This window comes from Sturnira hondurensis, unplaced genomic scaffold (genome assembly GCF_014824575.4).
Source record: "Sturnira hondurensis isolate 20B ecotype Veracruz unplaced genomic scaffold, ASM1482457v3 Scaffold0004136, whole genome shotgun sequence".
NCBI lineage: Eukaryota > Metazoa > Chordata > Mammalia > Chiroptera > Phyllostomidae > Sturnira > Sturnira hondurensis.
Genome location: NW_028076767.1, coordinates 45111540 through 45127525, shown reverse-complemented (window position 1 = coordinate 45127525; position 15986 = coordinate 45111540). Strand labels below are relative to the sequence as shown.

Here is a 15986-nt window from a genome sequence, read left to right as displayed (position 1 = left end):
TATGCTAATTTCCAAATTGAGATTGCAAATATCCTTTCATTATAACAGCTAACATTTATATGCCATGTTCTAAGTGCCTTCGTGTTTGTAATTTTATCTTCCCCAAACCCTTGTTAGGTTAAAAAATATTGAATTTGGGGGGTGTTTTACAGATCAGAAAACTGAGGATCAGAGAGAGTTAGTAACTTGTTTAAAGTTACATGCTAGATAAATGACAGAGATGAACTTCAAGCCTGAAACTAAATCTCATTTACTTTCCTTCTCCACTAAACTGTTTACCAGATGTTGGGATTTTAAATGTTTGTTTTTCCTTCCATTTTGGGTCCAACATACATTCTTCTAACTGCAACAACAAAAAATCACATGATGCTTTTGATGAGAATACAGATCCCTAGGTCTCCTTTCCCAAGAAGGGGGTGGTGGTGGATGTGGGCTGGTGGGTGTGGGGTGCTGCATAACTAGTGTGAAACTAAGCTAAAATCGCCCAAATGAGACAAACAGCTATTTGTTTGGTTTTGAGGGTTTTTTTTCAGATCTTGCTATAGCAAGAGAGTCAGCCATCTACACTTGCCTTTGGCAGAGGTGCAAAGACAGGCAGAACAATGGGAAAGCTTTACATAAGAGAGAGAAAAGGGGACGGTCTTAGGTCTGTTCTAATTGGAGATTGCTGGCCTGGGAAATCTGGAGGCAGGCTACTAGAAGCAGCAGGTATTTTATGTCATTCCTTTAAGAAGCCTATCTGGCTTCCTCTGGTGGTCCTGAGTTGGAAGCAGGGGTCAAAATAGGGAAGCTGGCAGTCTTGACCAATGGTGCCGTTCTGGTCCAGTTGCTGCAGAGGTTGTGGTCTGGCTTCCTGGACTGCTTATGTCCTTAGGAGGTCTGTTGTCATATACAATCTGGCCATTGTCCATTTGTATATTCTGTCTTTCAGACCATACTCTGAGAAACACGCTGGGTCTCTGGTGTTCCTCTTATCCAAGTGTCCTTCCTCCCTTAAGACGGCTAGACTCCATGACAGCTGTATTCATCACTCTACTACCAGGGTCAGGGACTTGATAAAATCCTACAAATAAAAGAATGAATGAAAAATGAAAATATTTGATGCTGGCTTTTGTTGGAACAAGACAGTGAACTTTCTGCCCTTGCCAAGTAGCTCAGATGGTTAGAGCATTCTCCCCATACACTGAGGTTGCAGGTTCCATCCCTGGTCAGGGCACATATAAGAATCAACTAACAAATGATGTGAATGAAGTGGAACAACAAATTGATGTTTTTCTATGTGTGTGTCTCTTCCTCTCTCTCTCTAAAATCAATAAATTAAAACCCAATTTTTTTAAAGATGAACTTTCTTGTGTAGCACATGGATATCTATCTTTACGTGATTGGACCAGCTGTCACCAAGAAGACTGGTGACTCCAGCTACTCAGCTCAAGTACGGAAACCTGAACCCTTGGCCCTGGCTGCTCCGTCTATCTCAAAGCCTCCAGATGAACCCACAGTGTGCAAATCAACCCCAGGGGCTCCCTCCAGAGTGCTCTGCTAGGGGCAGGGTGGCGTTCGTAGGAAAGCTGCAGCTACATAAGGCATTTTGAAGACAACCTCATACCTTTAGTTTTGTTGCATTCTCTTCCCCTCCCCCATTAGGGCCGGGTCTGGCGAGAGCTCCTGAAGGGAGGGTAAAGGGCGCTCCCCTCCCAGCCCCCTCTTAGTTTCCCATGTTCAATTCTGACCTACAGAGTTTGTCTTGGAGAGCAAATGCTCAGGGGTATATGTGCTTGAGAGGCAGACCCCAGCGGAGGGAAGAGCTGGCGGCCCAGGCGGGGTGGTTCTCCGGGAAGCCGTCCCACCTGCTGCGGGGGGCACCCCTGGGAGGGGCCGCAGCCGCGTGGTCAGTCCGGCCCGCCCCTGCCCGCCGAGTGGCCCCGCCACCTGGGAGTTCCCGCATGTGGCCCCGCGCCCGGAGCGCGCGGGGGGCTGTTGGTTTGGAGGCGGGAGCAGCTGGGGCACCAAAATAGGAGCCGTTGTGGGCTGGAGCTGCACTAGCAGAAAGCCTAAGCCGCGCCTCTTCCAAAGATGGTCAGAGGGTCCCGAGGCGCCTCCGCCTCCGCTCGCTGCTAACCCCCGGGCCCGCGCAGCGAACCGAAGCCGCCGCAGGAGGTAGGTGAGCTACGGACCCAAGTGCCCGCGGGCAGAGGGAGGAGGGAGGCAGGCGGCGGGAGAGCAGGACTGAGCGCGGGAGACGGAGGCCGCGCCGCCCGCAGAGCGCGCCTGCGGCAAAGGCGCGGATACAATGGCTGCGCGGGCGCGAGGCCGGGCTGAGCGCGGGGCCGCCCGCGGCGCCCTCCCCACACCTGTGAGGCGACCGGGGAGCGAGGGACCTGGGCACCGGGCCGGCGGGGAGGCGCGGCGTCCTATAGTCCAGTCCCCGCTCCAGGCCCTGGGGCGGGGCGGTCCGCGGGCGGGAACCCCTGCGGCACCGCGGAGGAGGGGGCCCGGAGTTGGGGAGCCGCGGCCGCGGGGCTTTCCTTTATCTTTCTTCGGCGGAAAGACGCCCTTTACCCTTTTCCGAGACAACTTCTAGTCCCATATATTTCGTTCATCTCTATCTTGGCATCTCGAAGCAACTTGAAAAGGGAAAGGTTGAATAGGGATCGAACAGAGGCCGGCCCCTTCGGTTGAATCGGGTGACCCCTGGGCCGCAGGGTTTGCCAAGTGTGGGATGCCTCTCGGGCCGCCTACTCGGGACCGACTGGAGACAGGGTAATTGGAGCAGGAAATCAACACTTATTTTTCTCTAGAAAGGACTGTTGAAAAATTTGGCGGCTTTAACGCCCCGAGCTCCCCGAATTTAAGTTGACCATCATTTATGAAATAGTCCATCCACATTTTGCATTTAGAATGTTGAGCTTAGTCTAGTTTTGGAGTATATTTGATAGTAATTAATCATTCTAATGATTAGAATAGATAGTACTGATTATTTGAAGTAATATGCAAAATTGAAACACATTTATTTCGTATTTATTGCAGCCATGGCTCTAAAAGGACAAGAAGATTATATTTACCTTTTCAAGGATTCAGCACATCCAGTGGATTTTCTGGATGCATTCAAAACATTTTACTTGGATGGATTATTTACTGATATTACCCTTCAGTGTCCTTCAGGCATAATCTTCCATTGTCACCGAGCTGTTTTAGCTGCTTGCAGCAATTATTTTAAGGCAATGTTCACAGCTGACATGAAAGAAAAATTTAAAAATAAAATAAAAATCTCTGGCATCCACCATGATATTTTGGAAGGTCTTGTCAACTATGCATACACTTCCCAAATTGAAATAACGAAAAGAAATGTTCAAAGCCTGCTCGAAGCAGCAGACCTGCTACAGTTCCTTTCGGTAAAGAAAGCTTGTGAGCAGTTTCTGGTAAGGCACCTGGATATAGATAACTGTATTGGAATGCACTCCTTTGCAGAATTTCACATGTGTCCCGAACTAGAGAAGGAATCTCAGAGAATTCTGTGCTCAAGGTTTAAGGAAGTATGGCAACAAGAAGAGTTTCTGGAGATCAGCCTTGAAAAGTTTGTCTTTATCTTGTCCAGAAAGAATCTCAGTGTTTGGAAAGAAGAAGCCATCATAGAGCCAGTTATAAAGTGGACTGCTTATGATGTAGAAAGTCGAATTGAATGCCTGTATAATCTACTGAGCTATATCAACATAGATATAGACCCAGTGTATTTAAAAACAGCTTTAGGCCTTCAAAGAAGCTGCCTACTAACAGAAAATAAGATACGATCTCTAATATATAATGCCCTGAATCCCATGCATAAAGAGATTTCGCAGAGGTCCACAGCCACCATGTATATCATTGGAGGCTATTACTGGCACCCTTTATCAGAGGTTCACATATGGGATCCTTTGACAAATGTTTGGATTCAGGGAGCAGAAATACCAGATTATACTAGGGAGAGCTATGGTGTTACCTGTTTGGGACCCAACATTTATGTTACTGGGGGTTACAGGACAGATAACATAGAAGCTCTTGACACCGTGTGGATCTATAACAGTGAAAACGATGAATGGACAGAAGGCTTGCCGATGCTCAATGCCAGGTATTACCACTGCGCAGTCACCCTGGGCGGCTGTGTCTATGCTTTGGGAGGCTACAGAAAGGGGGCCCCTGCAGAAGAGGCTGAATTCTACGACCCGTTAAAAGAGAAGTGGGTTCCCATCGCAAACATGGTTAAAGGTAAGTGCGGTTATGCTTATTCTGTATTTTTTAGGTGTTAGTGGTTAGGAGTCTATCCTCAAGGAATAGAAATCTAATAGATTAGAAAAGGAATCTATCACTTTGCAATGGTATCTAGGAACTGTAGTGGATTATACAAATAATATCGTGCAGAATGTTCCAAGTAAAAATACAGTATAGTGGTCCCTAACTTGTCTGAGACTTTCATGCTTAGAATACTCTACTCAGGCTAAAGAAGAAATATTTACATTAGAAACCAGTATAATTTGTTCTTACTCTACAACCTGTTCTGAGCCTAGACCTTACTGAAGTCTTAAAAATTTACATTTAAGTCAAAGGCTAAATAGAAAAAGCTGGGTAATTTAATTAGTTGGTGCTTATTTATTTATATTGGTTTGCTCTTGAAATTGAACCCCTTTTTATTCTGCTTTTAAATATTCTGCTTTTTCCTCTCATCATCTGATTTTCTCTCTTTTAAGGAGGGGTTGATTTTCTCTCTTTTAAAAGGCCTTTCATTAAAAGGTCTTTCAGTCCCTGTGGGGTGTAACAAATTACATTCTCTCAAAAGCTAGAAACAAGTGACCTCTGCTTTTTTGGTTCAAGTCTTGTCTCATAGTGTTAAAAGAGAGGGACAGATCCCATACCCTCCCCTCATGTGGCCCCAGAGCCAGGCATACTATTGAGTCTCAGTATCTGTCTGATAAACACTGTATTTTCTGCTGTTTGGTACTGGATTAGCCTTGCTCTCCTTCCCTTCCACTGCGGGGGTGGGGGTGGGGGTGGAGTTAAATTGGAATCTTACTTAATTACATTTATTCACTGGTGCTGGGAAGTTGCACAAAAACAATTGGTGCATTGTTACCAAATTTGTGTCATTTTATCCCAAATGTTTCTTCCCAGGCCTTTCTGTTTCTTTTTTAACACTGGCCAGGGTGTGGGAATCTGACCTGGTGTGGGAATCTGACCCGGTGTGACCCCTGAGCGATGTGCAGGAAGCCTGACAGGCGGAGTAGGCTTGTGACCCGGCTCACTGCTGCCGGAGTCACACTGCCTGGGCCCAGGTCCCAGCTTCCCACGCACTCGCTGGTGAGCTTGGGCAGATTGTTTACTCTCCTCAAGCTCCAGTTCTGCCATCTGTACAATGGGGGTGACACTATGTAGTGAGGGTTTTGAGAGGATTAAATGAATTTATGCATGTGAAGTGTGCAGAACAGTGGTAAGTACTTGGTGTTAGGCATGTTGTCGTGTGCATCATTATAGAAGAACATGTCAGCTTTGAGAGGGCAGAATAAATCATGACCACTCTTCTGAGTGCCCAAAGGCTCAGTAATGGTTGGTTGGTGGGGTGGCAGAAGGTAGCTTAAAGCCCACAGCTATTTTTGCTCTGTTTTTTTTTCTCTCTACCTGAACATGACTTCCACTTACTGATTCCCAGTCCCATTTCCAAGGAGGTTCTCAATGTCCTGTCTGTCTCTTTTACAAACCTGCAACCTAGGTATGTGCTATGACCAGGAATATAACCTGCAGACTTTTGGTGTATGGTACGATGCCCCAAACCATTGAGCTACCAGGCCAGGGCTGCCTCTGTTTGTTTCTTTCCTTGCTTCCTTGCTACCTTCCTTCCTTTCTTCGTTCTTTCATCCTCACCCAAGGTCATTGCTTTTAGAGAGAGAGGGAGGGAGACAGAGAGAAAGAGAAACATCGATGTGAGAAACATTGATTTTTTTTGCCTCCTGTATGCACCCCAACCAGGGACTGAACCTGCAACACCATCATGTGCCCTGACTGGGAATTGAACCCATGACCTTGCAGTCTATGAGACCATGATTCAACCAGCTGAGCCACACTGGTCCGGGCAACCTCTGTTTCTTAATGATGAGATAAGTTTCAGTGGTTTTGTAGCTAACAGTATAGTTCTTTGAGGATGAAACTGTATTACTTTACTAAAATTTTGTTAAATCATTTGAAGCAATGGTTGCTGAAAATAAAATGCTGCAATGGTATATCCAGTGTGAAAGAAAGCTGAATGTGTTCTTGATTGAGCCTTGAGAGGAATGGGCGACTTTCATATGCCAAAGTCCTCCCCCATCTAACAGCTGGGTCTGAAATTTGAAAGTTTTATGCTTTAACTTGAAGGTTTGATTCCTGGTTATATCTAATCATGCCAGGAAAGGTAACACTTTGTCAGTTAGTTCTGGCTAGTTCTGGTGATCGGACTCATGCTGAACTCTTAGTTTCCCATTTTCATGTCGAAAGGATAACATTATTTTTCCAAGTTTGTTTTGTAGCCCTGAAGTGAACTAGTTACTTTTCCTGGTAATGAGAACTTAAATTGGGTAGAGTCAAATTTCAATTTTATTTCCTTTTTTGGTTGAGGGAGCTACAGAGAAGAAATAAATAGATAGCTGTTTAGGAACTCCTCCCCCCACCTTCCTCCTCATCATAACTGCCCTGCTTATGAACTCACTTTTGTTTTGGAGTAGAAATAAACAAGGGGATTGAGCTGTACCCACAGTGTAAGAGTGCTAAGTAAAAGTTGGTTGAAAGACTAAACTGACATTTCAAATAAAATGAGCCTCCTCATCATTCTTGTTCCCCTGCTGAAACCATTTTCTCTTCCTCCTCATTTTTCTGTGGCATGAGTGTTTCCCAATTTTCTGAGATCGGGACCCTAGAATCCGTCTTGTCTCCAACTCAGTGAGTCGTCAAGGCCCTTCTGTTTTACCGGTGTCTCTGGACTCCGTGCATCTCCCCCTTGTACCCAAGACCCTCCTAACTCAGGCACTGAACACTCTGCACCTGGACCAGTTCTACCCTCCTGCCTTTGTAGTTCCTCCCTTCCTCTATTTAAAAACCTTCAAAATCCTGCTGGAGTAAGTCCAGATTTCTTAGTCAGGCATCAGGATACTTTCCCACGTGGTTCTGTCTCACCTTGCCAGCGTTAATTCCCACAGGACAACCCCAGCTGTGCCACCCTCCCTTCTAGGGTGGCACAATCCAAACGGCTACTTGAATTGGCCAGGAGGCCTTTGCACTTACCTTGCCCTCACTCAGGGTGGCTTCCTCTCATCTCTCCCTGCCAAAGTCCTACCTGCTAAAGCCCATGTCAAATTTTGCCACCTCTTGCATGAGTTTCCTAGTCAAAAGCAACATCTCAGTCCACACATCCACAGTAGTGCTGTGTACCCTGGGTAACAGCAATTTGTGTAAATGTCTCATCCTCTTTTAAAAGAATGCAAGGAGACTTTCTTTTTCATTCTAACGTCCCTCATAGCACCTGGCACAGTGCCTTATGTCTACTAACAGTAATAGCAAAAACAATATAATATTTGTTGCAAAGCAGAATGAAAGCTCAATCTGAAGATGTGATTTTAATTAACACACAGGCGTGGGAAATGCTACTGCCTGTGTCTTGCATGAAGTCATCTACGTCATCGGTGGGCACTGTGGCTACCGAGGAAGCTGCACCTACGACAAGGTCCAGAGCTACAACTCAGATATCAACGAGTGGAGCCTCGTCACCTCCAGTCCACACCCAGGTAACAACAGGCTGTCTTAAGAGAATGTGTAGTGACACAGCTTGTCAGCATGATGGCAGAGCTGGCTAAAAAGGGGTGGGAATAGAAAAGGCTCAAAATGTGGATGTGTCCATGGAACAGTAATCACAGTTTACATTAGTCAGATTAGATCATGTCTGCAAATGCTTTCCCTCATGCCTTTATACAACATACATTTTAAGCTGTTGTGATTAAGAGAAGTAGTTTCTTTTTAAAAATGTTTTCACTTAGATTCTTTTTTGTTTCCTATTCCTTTGTTATGTGCTTTCTTTCATTTACTTGCATTATATAAAACAATTTAATTTTATTTCATTTTATTTATTTATTTATTTATTTTAGACAGGGGAAGGGAAGGAGAAAGAGTGGGAGAGAAACATCAATGTGTGGTTGCCTCTCATGTGTCCCCTACTGGGGACCTGGCCTGCAACCCAGGCTTGTGCCCTGACCGGGAATCGAACCAGCGGCCCTTTGCTTCACAGGCCCGTGCTCAATCCACTGAGCTACACCAGCCAGGGCTATATATAAAACGATTTTTATAGACAGGTGGAAAGCAGTGGTCTATCCCGTAGTTGGGGAGGGTACCTGCTGATGCAGGTCAGCAGGAGGTGGTTTTCTCTTTCAGAAGCATGCTCTTTCTGGGTTTCAGTAACTAGTAAGCACTCATTGCTATAATCGCAGAGCCTTATGTTGGCCCTAACTTTAACGATCATAAAGGGGATGTGTTGTCTGCCCACAGGGAACCGCCTGCTTTCTGTGGTGTCTCGTTTTTTGGCATGTCTCCTTGAAGAGCTTGGGGAAAGCATATGCTACATCCTGTTACAGTTATGCCTTATGTTCCAGTTTTTCATTAAGGAAGATTCGTATCACCAAATCACCACATCGCTTTGAGTAGTTTTCCTTATGGCATCAGGCTTCTCTGTGGGGTACTGGAGAGCATAACTAAAATTCACAAGCTCGAACCATGCGAGAGTAAGAGTAAGAGCTAACCTTGAGCACTTTTCATAGGCTGAGTATTGACTAAGCGCTTTGCTTGTAGTGTTACCTTAAATTCTAACTACAACCCTGTCAGTAGGTGTTGTTTACCCCTGTTACATATTTGGAAACGGAGGCTTAGAAAAGGGTAAGTAACCTTGCCCAGGTCACGCAGTCTGGAAGTGACAGACCAGGATTCAGTTCAGGCAGTCTGACTGCATGAGCAGTGCTGTGACTACTCAGCAATCCGCCTCTCCTTAAGGAGCAAACTCTATGGGTTTTGACCAGCGCAGCTACCAATCCCCGTATGTCATGCGTGTCATCTCACAGTCCAGGTAGAGCATACCTGGACCAGGTGCTGCATTTCCTTAGGACATGGGCTGTGCATGAAAAGAGACCTCGGTGCAGGATGGGCTTGTCCTGGCTCGGATGACAGCACGGGCTGGGTAGGCTGTCTTTCTTAGTAGCCCAAATGTGTTATTCCAACTCCCACCACTTTCCATTTGACCATTGAAGTTACAAGGGAAAATAATAATAATAGCTCACGTTGAGTAATAGCTAACATTAATTCAGTAGTTATGTGCCAGGCACTAACTATGCCAATAATTTTACTTGTATTCATCCATTCAAAACTCACAGCAATCTTGTGAGTTTGAATAGGTGCTACTGTTATCTCATGTATTATTTCTATTATCTAAGGCACACAGATAGTGAATAAATAGCCCAGGGTCAGCCAGCTAGTGCTTGTTGAAAAGTTTAAACCCAGGCAATCTGCCTGGGAGCACCATGCTCTCAACAACTACACTGTTGTCTCCTTTGAGCCTCACTGAACCTTCTGAGTTAGGTATAAACAATGACTTAGCTTCACAAAGAAAATCCAGTGTAGGAAAAGTCTGATTAACAAACTAGAGGGTAGTTATTTATATTGCAAGTAGTACATATTTCATAAAGGGGTTCTTTTAAAAATAAATATCCTTCCCTGGCTAGCATGGCTCCGTTGGTTGGGTGCCGTCCTGCAGAGTGAAAGTAGCCAGTTGATTCCCTCTCAGGGCCCATGCCTGGGGTGCAGCCTGGTCCCCAAGGCAACTGAGTGATGTTTCTCTCTCACGTTGATGTCTCTCTCTCTTTCTCCCTCCCTTCCCCTCTCTCTAACAATGAATAAAATCTTTTTTAAAAATCCCGTAGCATGTTCAAATTACATATAACTTTCTGAAAGAGAGTCTAAAAAATCAATGAGATTTAAGCCAAAGTATGACAAATGGAAAAATCAATCAGAAATATTAAATTACAGTATAAATCCTCTTATAGAGTTTTTATTTACATTGGACTTTTCTCTGAAGTCATAAAGGAAACAAAGTTATCAAATTAGCACCCTGAATGGTATCTTCTGTTTGGTTCGTGCAGTGTTTAAAATATTTTTTAAGGGACTTGTTACCAATAGTTAAAATTCAGGAGATGTCCAATAAAAATCATGATTTCTGGCCTTGGAAAAATTGGCAGACCTGGCGACCTGGGACCACATTTCTTCCTGACAGCAATCATGGGGGGCCAAGTAGTGGCTGTGGCCTTCAGATGAGACTTGTGTGCTCTGGGCCACCACACTCTCACCCATTCTCATCATGTCACAGGCCTGGGGGCCCGTGCCCTTTGTTGGTTTTACCCCTAGGCCACTTCATTCCCTAGTCTGGTAACTCCTCGTCCCTGAGGCATTTGGATCTACACCCTCTGAGTTATAGCAAGGTGTGCTTCTTAGCTTTTCCGGAGCACCTCCCGAAGAACATACAATGTCAGTGTTGACTTTACTTTATGGATAAATGGCTTAGAATACAAAGAAATGACTTATTTTTAAAACATAATATAAGGGTTATCTTTTTTACTTAATGCCTTTAAGTTTTGTATAGTTGAAAAACAGGGGACTATAATTCCATTAAATTGAAGATAATATTTATTGAGGTCTTTCCTTGGGAAAAATAAATTCTAGTTATTAAGTAAGATGCAAAGATGGACCTGGCTGGGTAGCTCCATTGGTTAGAGCATCGCCCCAATACACTAAGGTTGTGGGCTTGATCCGTTTATGCATTCACCTTTCAACCAGTGAATGCATAAATAAGTGGGATGACAGATCGATGTTTCTCTTGCTCTCCCTCTCCTCTTCTCTCTCTAAAATCAGTAAAAAAAATTTTTAAATTTTTTAAAAAAGATACAGAGATGATTAAGTGATAGTTTTTACTGCTGTCAGAACTCAGAATCTAGTAGCAAATATACATTCATAATTGGGAACACAAGAATCTTACAAATACGTGCTAATTGAGGATAGAGAGAGTTTAAGCCTACTTAAGGAGAACCTAGAAGCTTTCAGGTGTAGGTTGTTGTGATTTAGGCCTTAAAGAATGGCTCAGGTAAGGAAGGTAGTTTTTGAGAAACAGTTTTCTGGCAGAAAGTTAGCCAGTGAAGGAAGGCATAAGGGAAAGTTCCAGGTTTATTTCAGTACCTGGGAGTGGATGTATATGAATGAGATGATGGAAGAGGATAGAATGAGAGTCTAGATGGGAAAGTTCAATTGAGGAGGGTATCATGGAGGGCTTTGAATGGCAGGCAGGCGAGTTTTTAAAACAGAACTGTCAGAGATTTCAGAGCAAGAGAATGAGGTATGGTCAGTTCTAGCTTTAAGAAGAGAGCTCCTTTTAGAATAGGTTGGGAGAAAAGAAGGCAGAAAGACCTACTAAAACTATTGGTAATAAACCAGGTGGGAAATGCTGAAAGCCTGCAGTGGTCGGAATAGAAAACGGGCAGATGTGAGGAATGTGATAGAGTCGCCATTGATTGAATTGCTGGTGATTGCTATCTTGAACGGTTAGATATAGGAGATGAGAGAGAGAAAGGAGTTGACAGTTATTCCAGAGTCTCTGGCTGGTTGACTGGGAGAGTGGAAAGCATTGAAGGAGCAGCCAATGAGAAGGGAGAAGTGGAGAGATGATGAGCTCAGTTTTATAGATAAATGTGAAAAACTAGTTGGATAACCCAGAGGTTATCCAATGTATAAAAATTCTACATGTCTGTAACTGGAAAGTAACAAATGGATATATTCAAGGTGGGAGAATCCTTATTTCCTCGTCAAAAACTTGAAACAACAGCATGGGGACTCAAAGCAGAAATGCCCATCTTGTGAGACTTCTTTAGCCTTCAAAAGCTAGATAGCAAGAACTCGACTGATAAGAATTTGTCTTCCATTCTTAAAGGGCAAATTACATTTCTAATCTTACATTCTCTCTTTCTAATGAGGTGCTTGTAAAGCTTTTCTTCCACAAAATAATGGGAGTGCATATGAGGCACAGAGGGTATAAGGTTCATTCATCGATCCAGCAAAGATTTATTGGGTCCTTACCAGGTGGGGGTGGGGCAGAGGGCAGGACTCAGTCCCTGCACTGCTAACAGGGGGAGAGAGCTGCTAACCAAACGCACCTGGGAATAAAAAGTGCTGTGAGGAGAATTAAAATAGGTACCGTGGCCGAGACACCTAGCTAGCACTGTGGGTTTAGATAACCCGAGGAGGTCCCTCGGAGGAGACGACAGTAGGATGAGACCTGACCGACAGGAAGGTGCCCACCATGGAAAGCCCTGGAAGAAGACGAGACTTCCAGCTGGAAGGAACAGTTCAGTAATGGCACACAATGGCACATAGATGAAGAAGCTAATCTTCATTGATTTGCTGTAATATTAGTGCCTCTGACAAATCCTGCTCTTTTCTCAGGTCTGCAGCTGGAAGTGTAATTTTATGGTTGAGATTCCAAAGAAGGAACTCACAGGCTAATAGTGATGTTGGAAATGGAGGGAACACAGGGCTGAGACTGGGGGGAGGAAGGGAAGACTCTTGCACAAAATTGAGGGAGCCTCTCCGAGGGAGAGCCTTCCTGTGTTTTATACCCAGCGCCACACCTGCCTCGCCCGGGTCACAGCCCTGGCAAGGAAGGAGTGGAAGTGAAGTAGCAAAAGATCCTGGTACTTTGAAGAGCCGGCAGGTTTGGATGTTCAGGGAGAGATAAATAATGGGGAAAATTAAAACAGCCAGGAAGGCGAACACTGAGCCCTAGGACCCAGACCACACACAGCAGCCCTCTGCCTTTGAGCACCTTTCCCAGCTTCTTCAGATCATAGGCTGCAGTTCACCACTGATCTGGCTGTGTGTTTTTCTAACTGCCTGGGTCCTCAACTTGGCCAGCAATGTGAGACTTGGCAGGCTAGGTAATCTCTGTGGCAGCTGTGGCAACAGACACTACAGACCGCCTGTCACTGGTTACAGGGATAGCAGCTAAGACCCAGAGGGACCTACCCCAGTTACCTAGAATGTCTTCATGTCAGAGGGACGCCACTGCTACCATGTTTTTCACATGGGTGTAGAATAAAAGGTGTGTGTGCTGGGAAGTTTTCAGAAGGGTAGTTGTCTGAAAGGCAGTCTAGTGTTGGCTGAGAGAGGATGGGGGGGGTGGTCAGGCGATGGGTTTCGTGGCTCAGTGGTACAGTTGTGTGTGTGGAATCAAAATGCCCCAACTACTCACTCTACTTTTGTATGCTCGATTGTAAAGGAACAGTACATCACCACCCTCAGGTATCTCTTTTGTTTGTTGTCCTAATAAAACTTGCTTTTCTTCTTTCTAACAGAATATGGATTGTGTTCAGTTCCATTTGAAAGTAAGCTCTATCTAGTTGGTGGACAAACAACAATCACAGAATGCTATGACCCTGAACAAAATGAATGGAGAGAGATAGCGCCTATGATGGAAAGAAGGATGGAGTGTGGTGCCGTCATCATGAATGGGTGTATTTACGTCACTGGGGGATATTCCTATTCAAAGGGAACATATCTTCAGAGCATTGAGAAGTATGATCCAGATGTTAATAAGTGGGAAATAGTGGGTAATCTTCCAAGTGCCATGCGGTCCCATGGGTGTGTCTGTGTGTATAATGTCTGATTGAATTTGCAGAAATGGCCAAGTAATCACTGGTTTTGGGTGTAGTAAAAAAAAAAAAGCATGGTTTAGAGTCCCTTGCCTGTTCTTGTGGCCTGGCACATGCGAGGTAAATTCTCATTCCTGACCCCCTCTCCACACCCCAACCCAGTGGTTAATGATTGAGAGAAATCTGGTGTATGTGTATCTAGGTTGCATCCGTGGGGTTTACATCCACGATCTCTGCTTTTCGAAGGTCGTCTGGAATATTGGATGCTTGGTAAAAGGTGAAATGCCTTTGTAGTGAATTTTTTCTCCTGGTAGCATGAACACTGGGTATAGGTCAGAATTATTCTTTGGAATGAAATGTCTCTTATGACCCTACAATGTAATAGACAGTGCACATTAAGGTTCCATTTATCTGTGTGAAATTTGAAATTTAAGGAGGGAATCTTCTCTACCTCTACAAAATCAACACTTAAAATTTGTTTTAAGATTATTTAGTATAGATTTAAGTTTAGTTTTTTCCCTTATGTACATAATTTATTGTTATCCTTTATTTACTAACTAACAGGTATGCAAGATGCTGTGCAAATGATTATTACTGTTGAGAGTAAATACTGTGCAAAAGATAAGTACTGTTGAGATTTTACAAACTAAAAGAATAACAGATCTGGAAAATGTCAGAGAAAATAGTCAAACATTTGCTGATGGTAAGAACTATTTTTAATTTTTAGCTTTGTTGTAAATCACTAGATGAGGTATCTTTAGTTTAAGCATGTTAGAAAGTCCTCTTTACTCGTAAATGTAGACACATCTGCATAGAGCCAGAAAGCATGTAGAACAGTTATGATACAGTAGAAAATGCCTTGATGAGAAGACGTTTGCATTCATTTTTCCAGCTCTGCCACTAACAAGATTTTGTGACTTGGATCGAGTCACTTAAGCTCTCCTCAATGAAGAGGTTCCCAACCCATGCACACTGGCACTTGGGTCCTTTGTGTGCCTAGATAGGGGTCCTTAGAACCCTTGGGGCAGTCAGAGGTGGCCTGGGTGACTGGAGCTTCTGGGCCAGAAACCCCTGTGTCCATTTTTGTGACTGTCGGTGTGTGCCATAACCTGAGAAAAGTGGGAAGCATTGCTACAGTTAACTCATCTAAACTTTTAGTAATCTGTTAAACCATCTATCCACACCCTTCATTTTTTTAAAAAAAGAGATAGCAATTATTTTAAAATTTAAATACAGAAGTTTCAAATTACCTAATGCTTTTTAAAAAAATTTAGAAAGAAACTGTTTAATGCATTCACTTTAGATGACATTTTAGATAGATACAACTCTTTGGGATTGCAACATGGTACTGCATAGAAAGAGCCATAAAAATAAGTGCATCACTCTGGCCACTGTGGCTCAGTTAATTGGAGCGTTGTCCCATACACCAAAATAAGTTGGAGGTTTGATTTCTGGTTAGGGTGCCTATGTTTAAAGAGAAAATAAGACCATATCTTTGCCTATAAACTCTACTCCTAAAGAATACTATCAAAACAAAACAAACAAGAAAGGTAAATTCATGAGAATGTTTATGTTTATATTACTTATAATAGCAAAAAATGGAAATAATATACATGTCAAAGGAGAAAGTGGGCTGATAAAAATATCGAAATGTTCTACTGCCATTAAAATAACTATGTGGAGACTGTAGAAACATGGACGTGTCTGTAATGCAGTAAGTAAAACAAGCACAATGTAAAAGAGTGTGCACACTATGATTGTGACTTTGTAAAGTGTTTATGCATGTGGAAGATAATATGAAAAACTGAAATTCAGTGTGTTAATGTAGGGGGATATGGAATGATTTTTAATTTATTTAAATGTCTTTCTCTAACACTACTTTGTATTTTCAATAAAAATAAGTCAATCACTGTATATGTGGTACAACTTTGAATTTGCGCCAGTTGAGTTGAAGGACAGTTTGAGTTAGTGAAACAACTCAATTATAGACTATTTCAACCTATAACTGAATTCAGACTACTCTATTGCTCTGCAGAACATTAAGCAATCAATGCTGGACCAATATGTTGCCCAGTTATGCTTTAGAGACAGTTTATGGAATAGACGAGAACAGTTGCACTTACCTTCCCTCCTTTCAGCTTGTGTAGATCCTATAAAATTCTGGTTCAAGTCCAACCTCTGGGAATGCTTTCTTGGCTGTTTCAGCAACAGTAAACTCCCATCGTCACATTTAAAGGATTCATTGTTTACATATGCATG

General features: G+C 43.5%; 1 protein-coding gene across 3 annotated transcripts in view; it reads left to right on the top strand.

Annotated features, from left to right (window-relative positions):
- KLHL23 (kelch like family member 23) overlaps positions 1-14920 on the top strand; it is a 34646-nt gene extending 19726 nt beyond the window's left edge. The window contains exons 1-4 of one of the 3 annotated variants that reach the window (XM_037044504.1): positions 1898-2157; positions 3028-4242; positions 7629-7781; positions 13431-14920. In XM_037044504.1, the coding sequence (XP_036900399.1) occupies positions 3030-4242; positions 7629-7781; positions 13431-13741 (1677 nt within the window). In that variant the 5' untranslated portion in view covers positions 1898-2157; positions 3028-3029 and the 3' untranslated portion in view covers positions 13742-14920. Of the gene's footprint in view, positions 1-1897; positions 2162-3027; positions 4243-7628; positions 7782-13430 lie in introns of those variants that run through there. The other 2 variants (XM_037044505.1, XM_037044503.1) reach the window with 2 other exon arrangements.
- The last annotated feature ends 1066 nt before the right edge of the window (positions 14921-15986 follow it).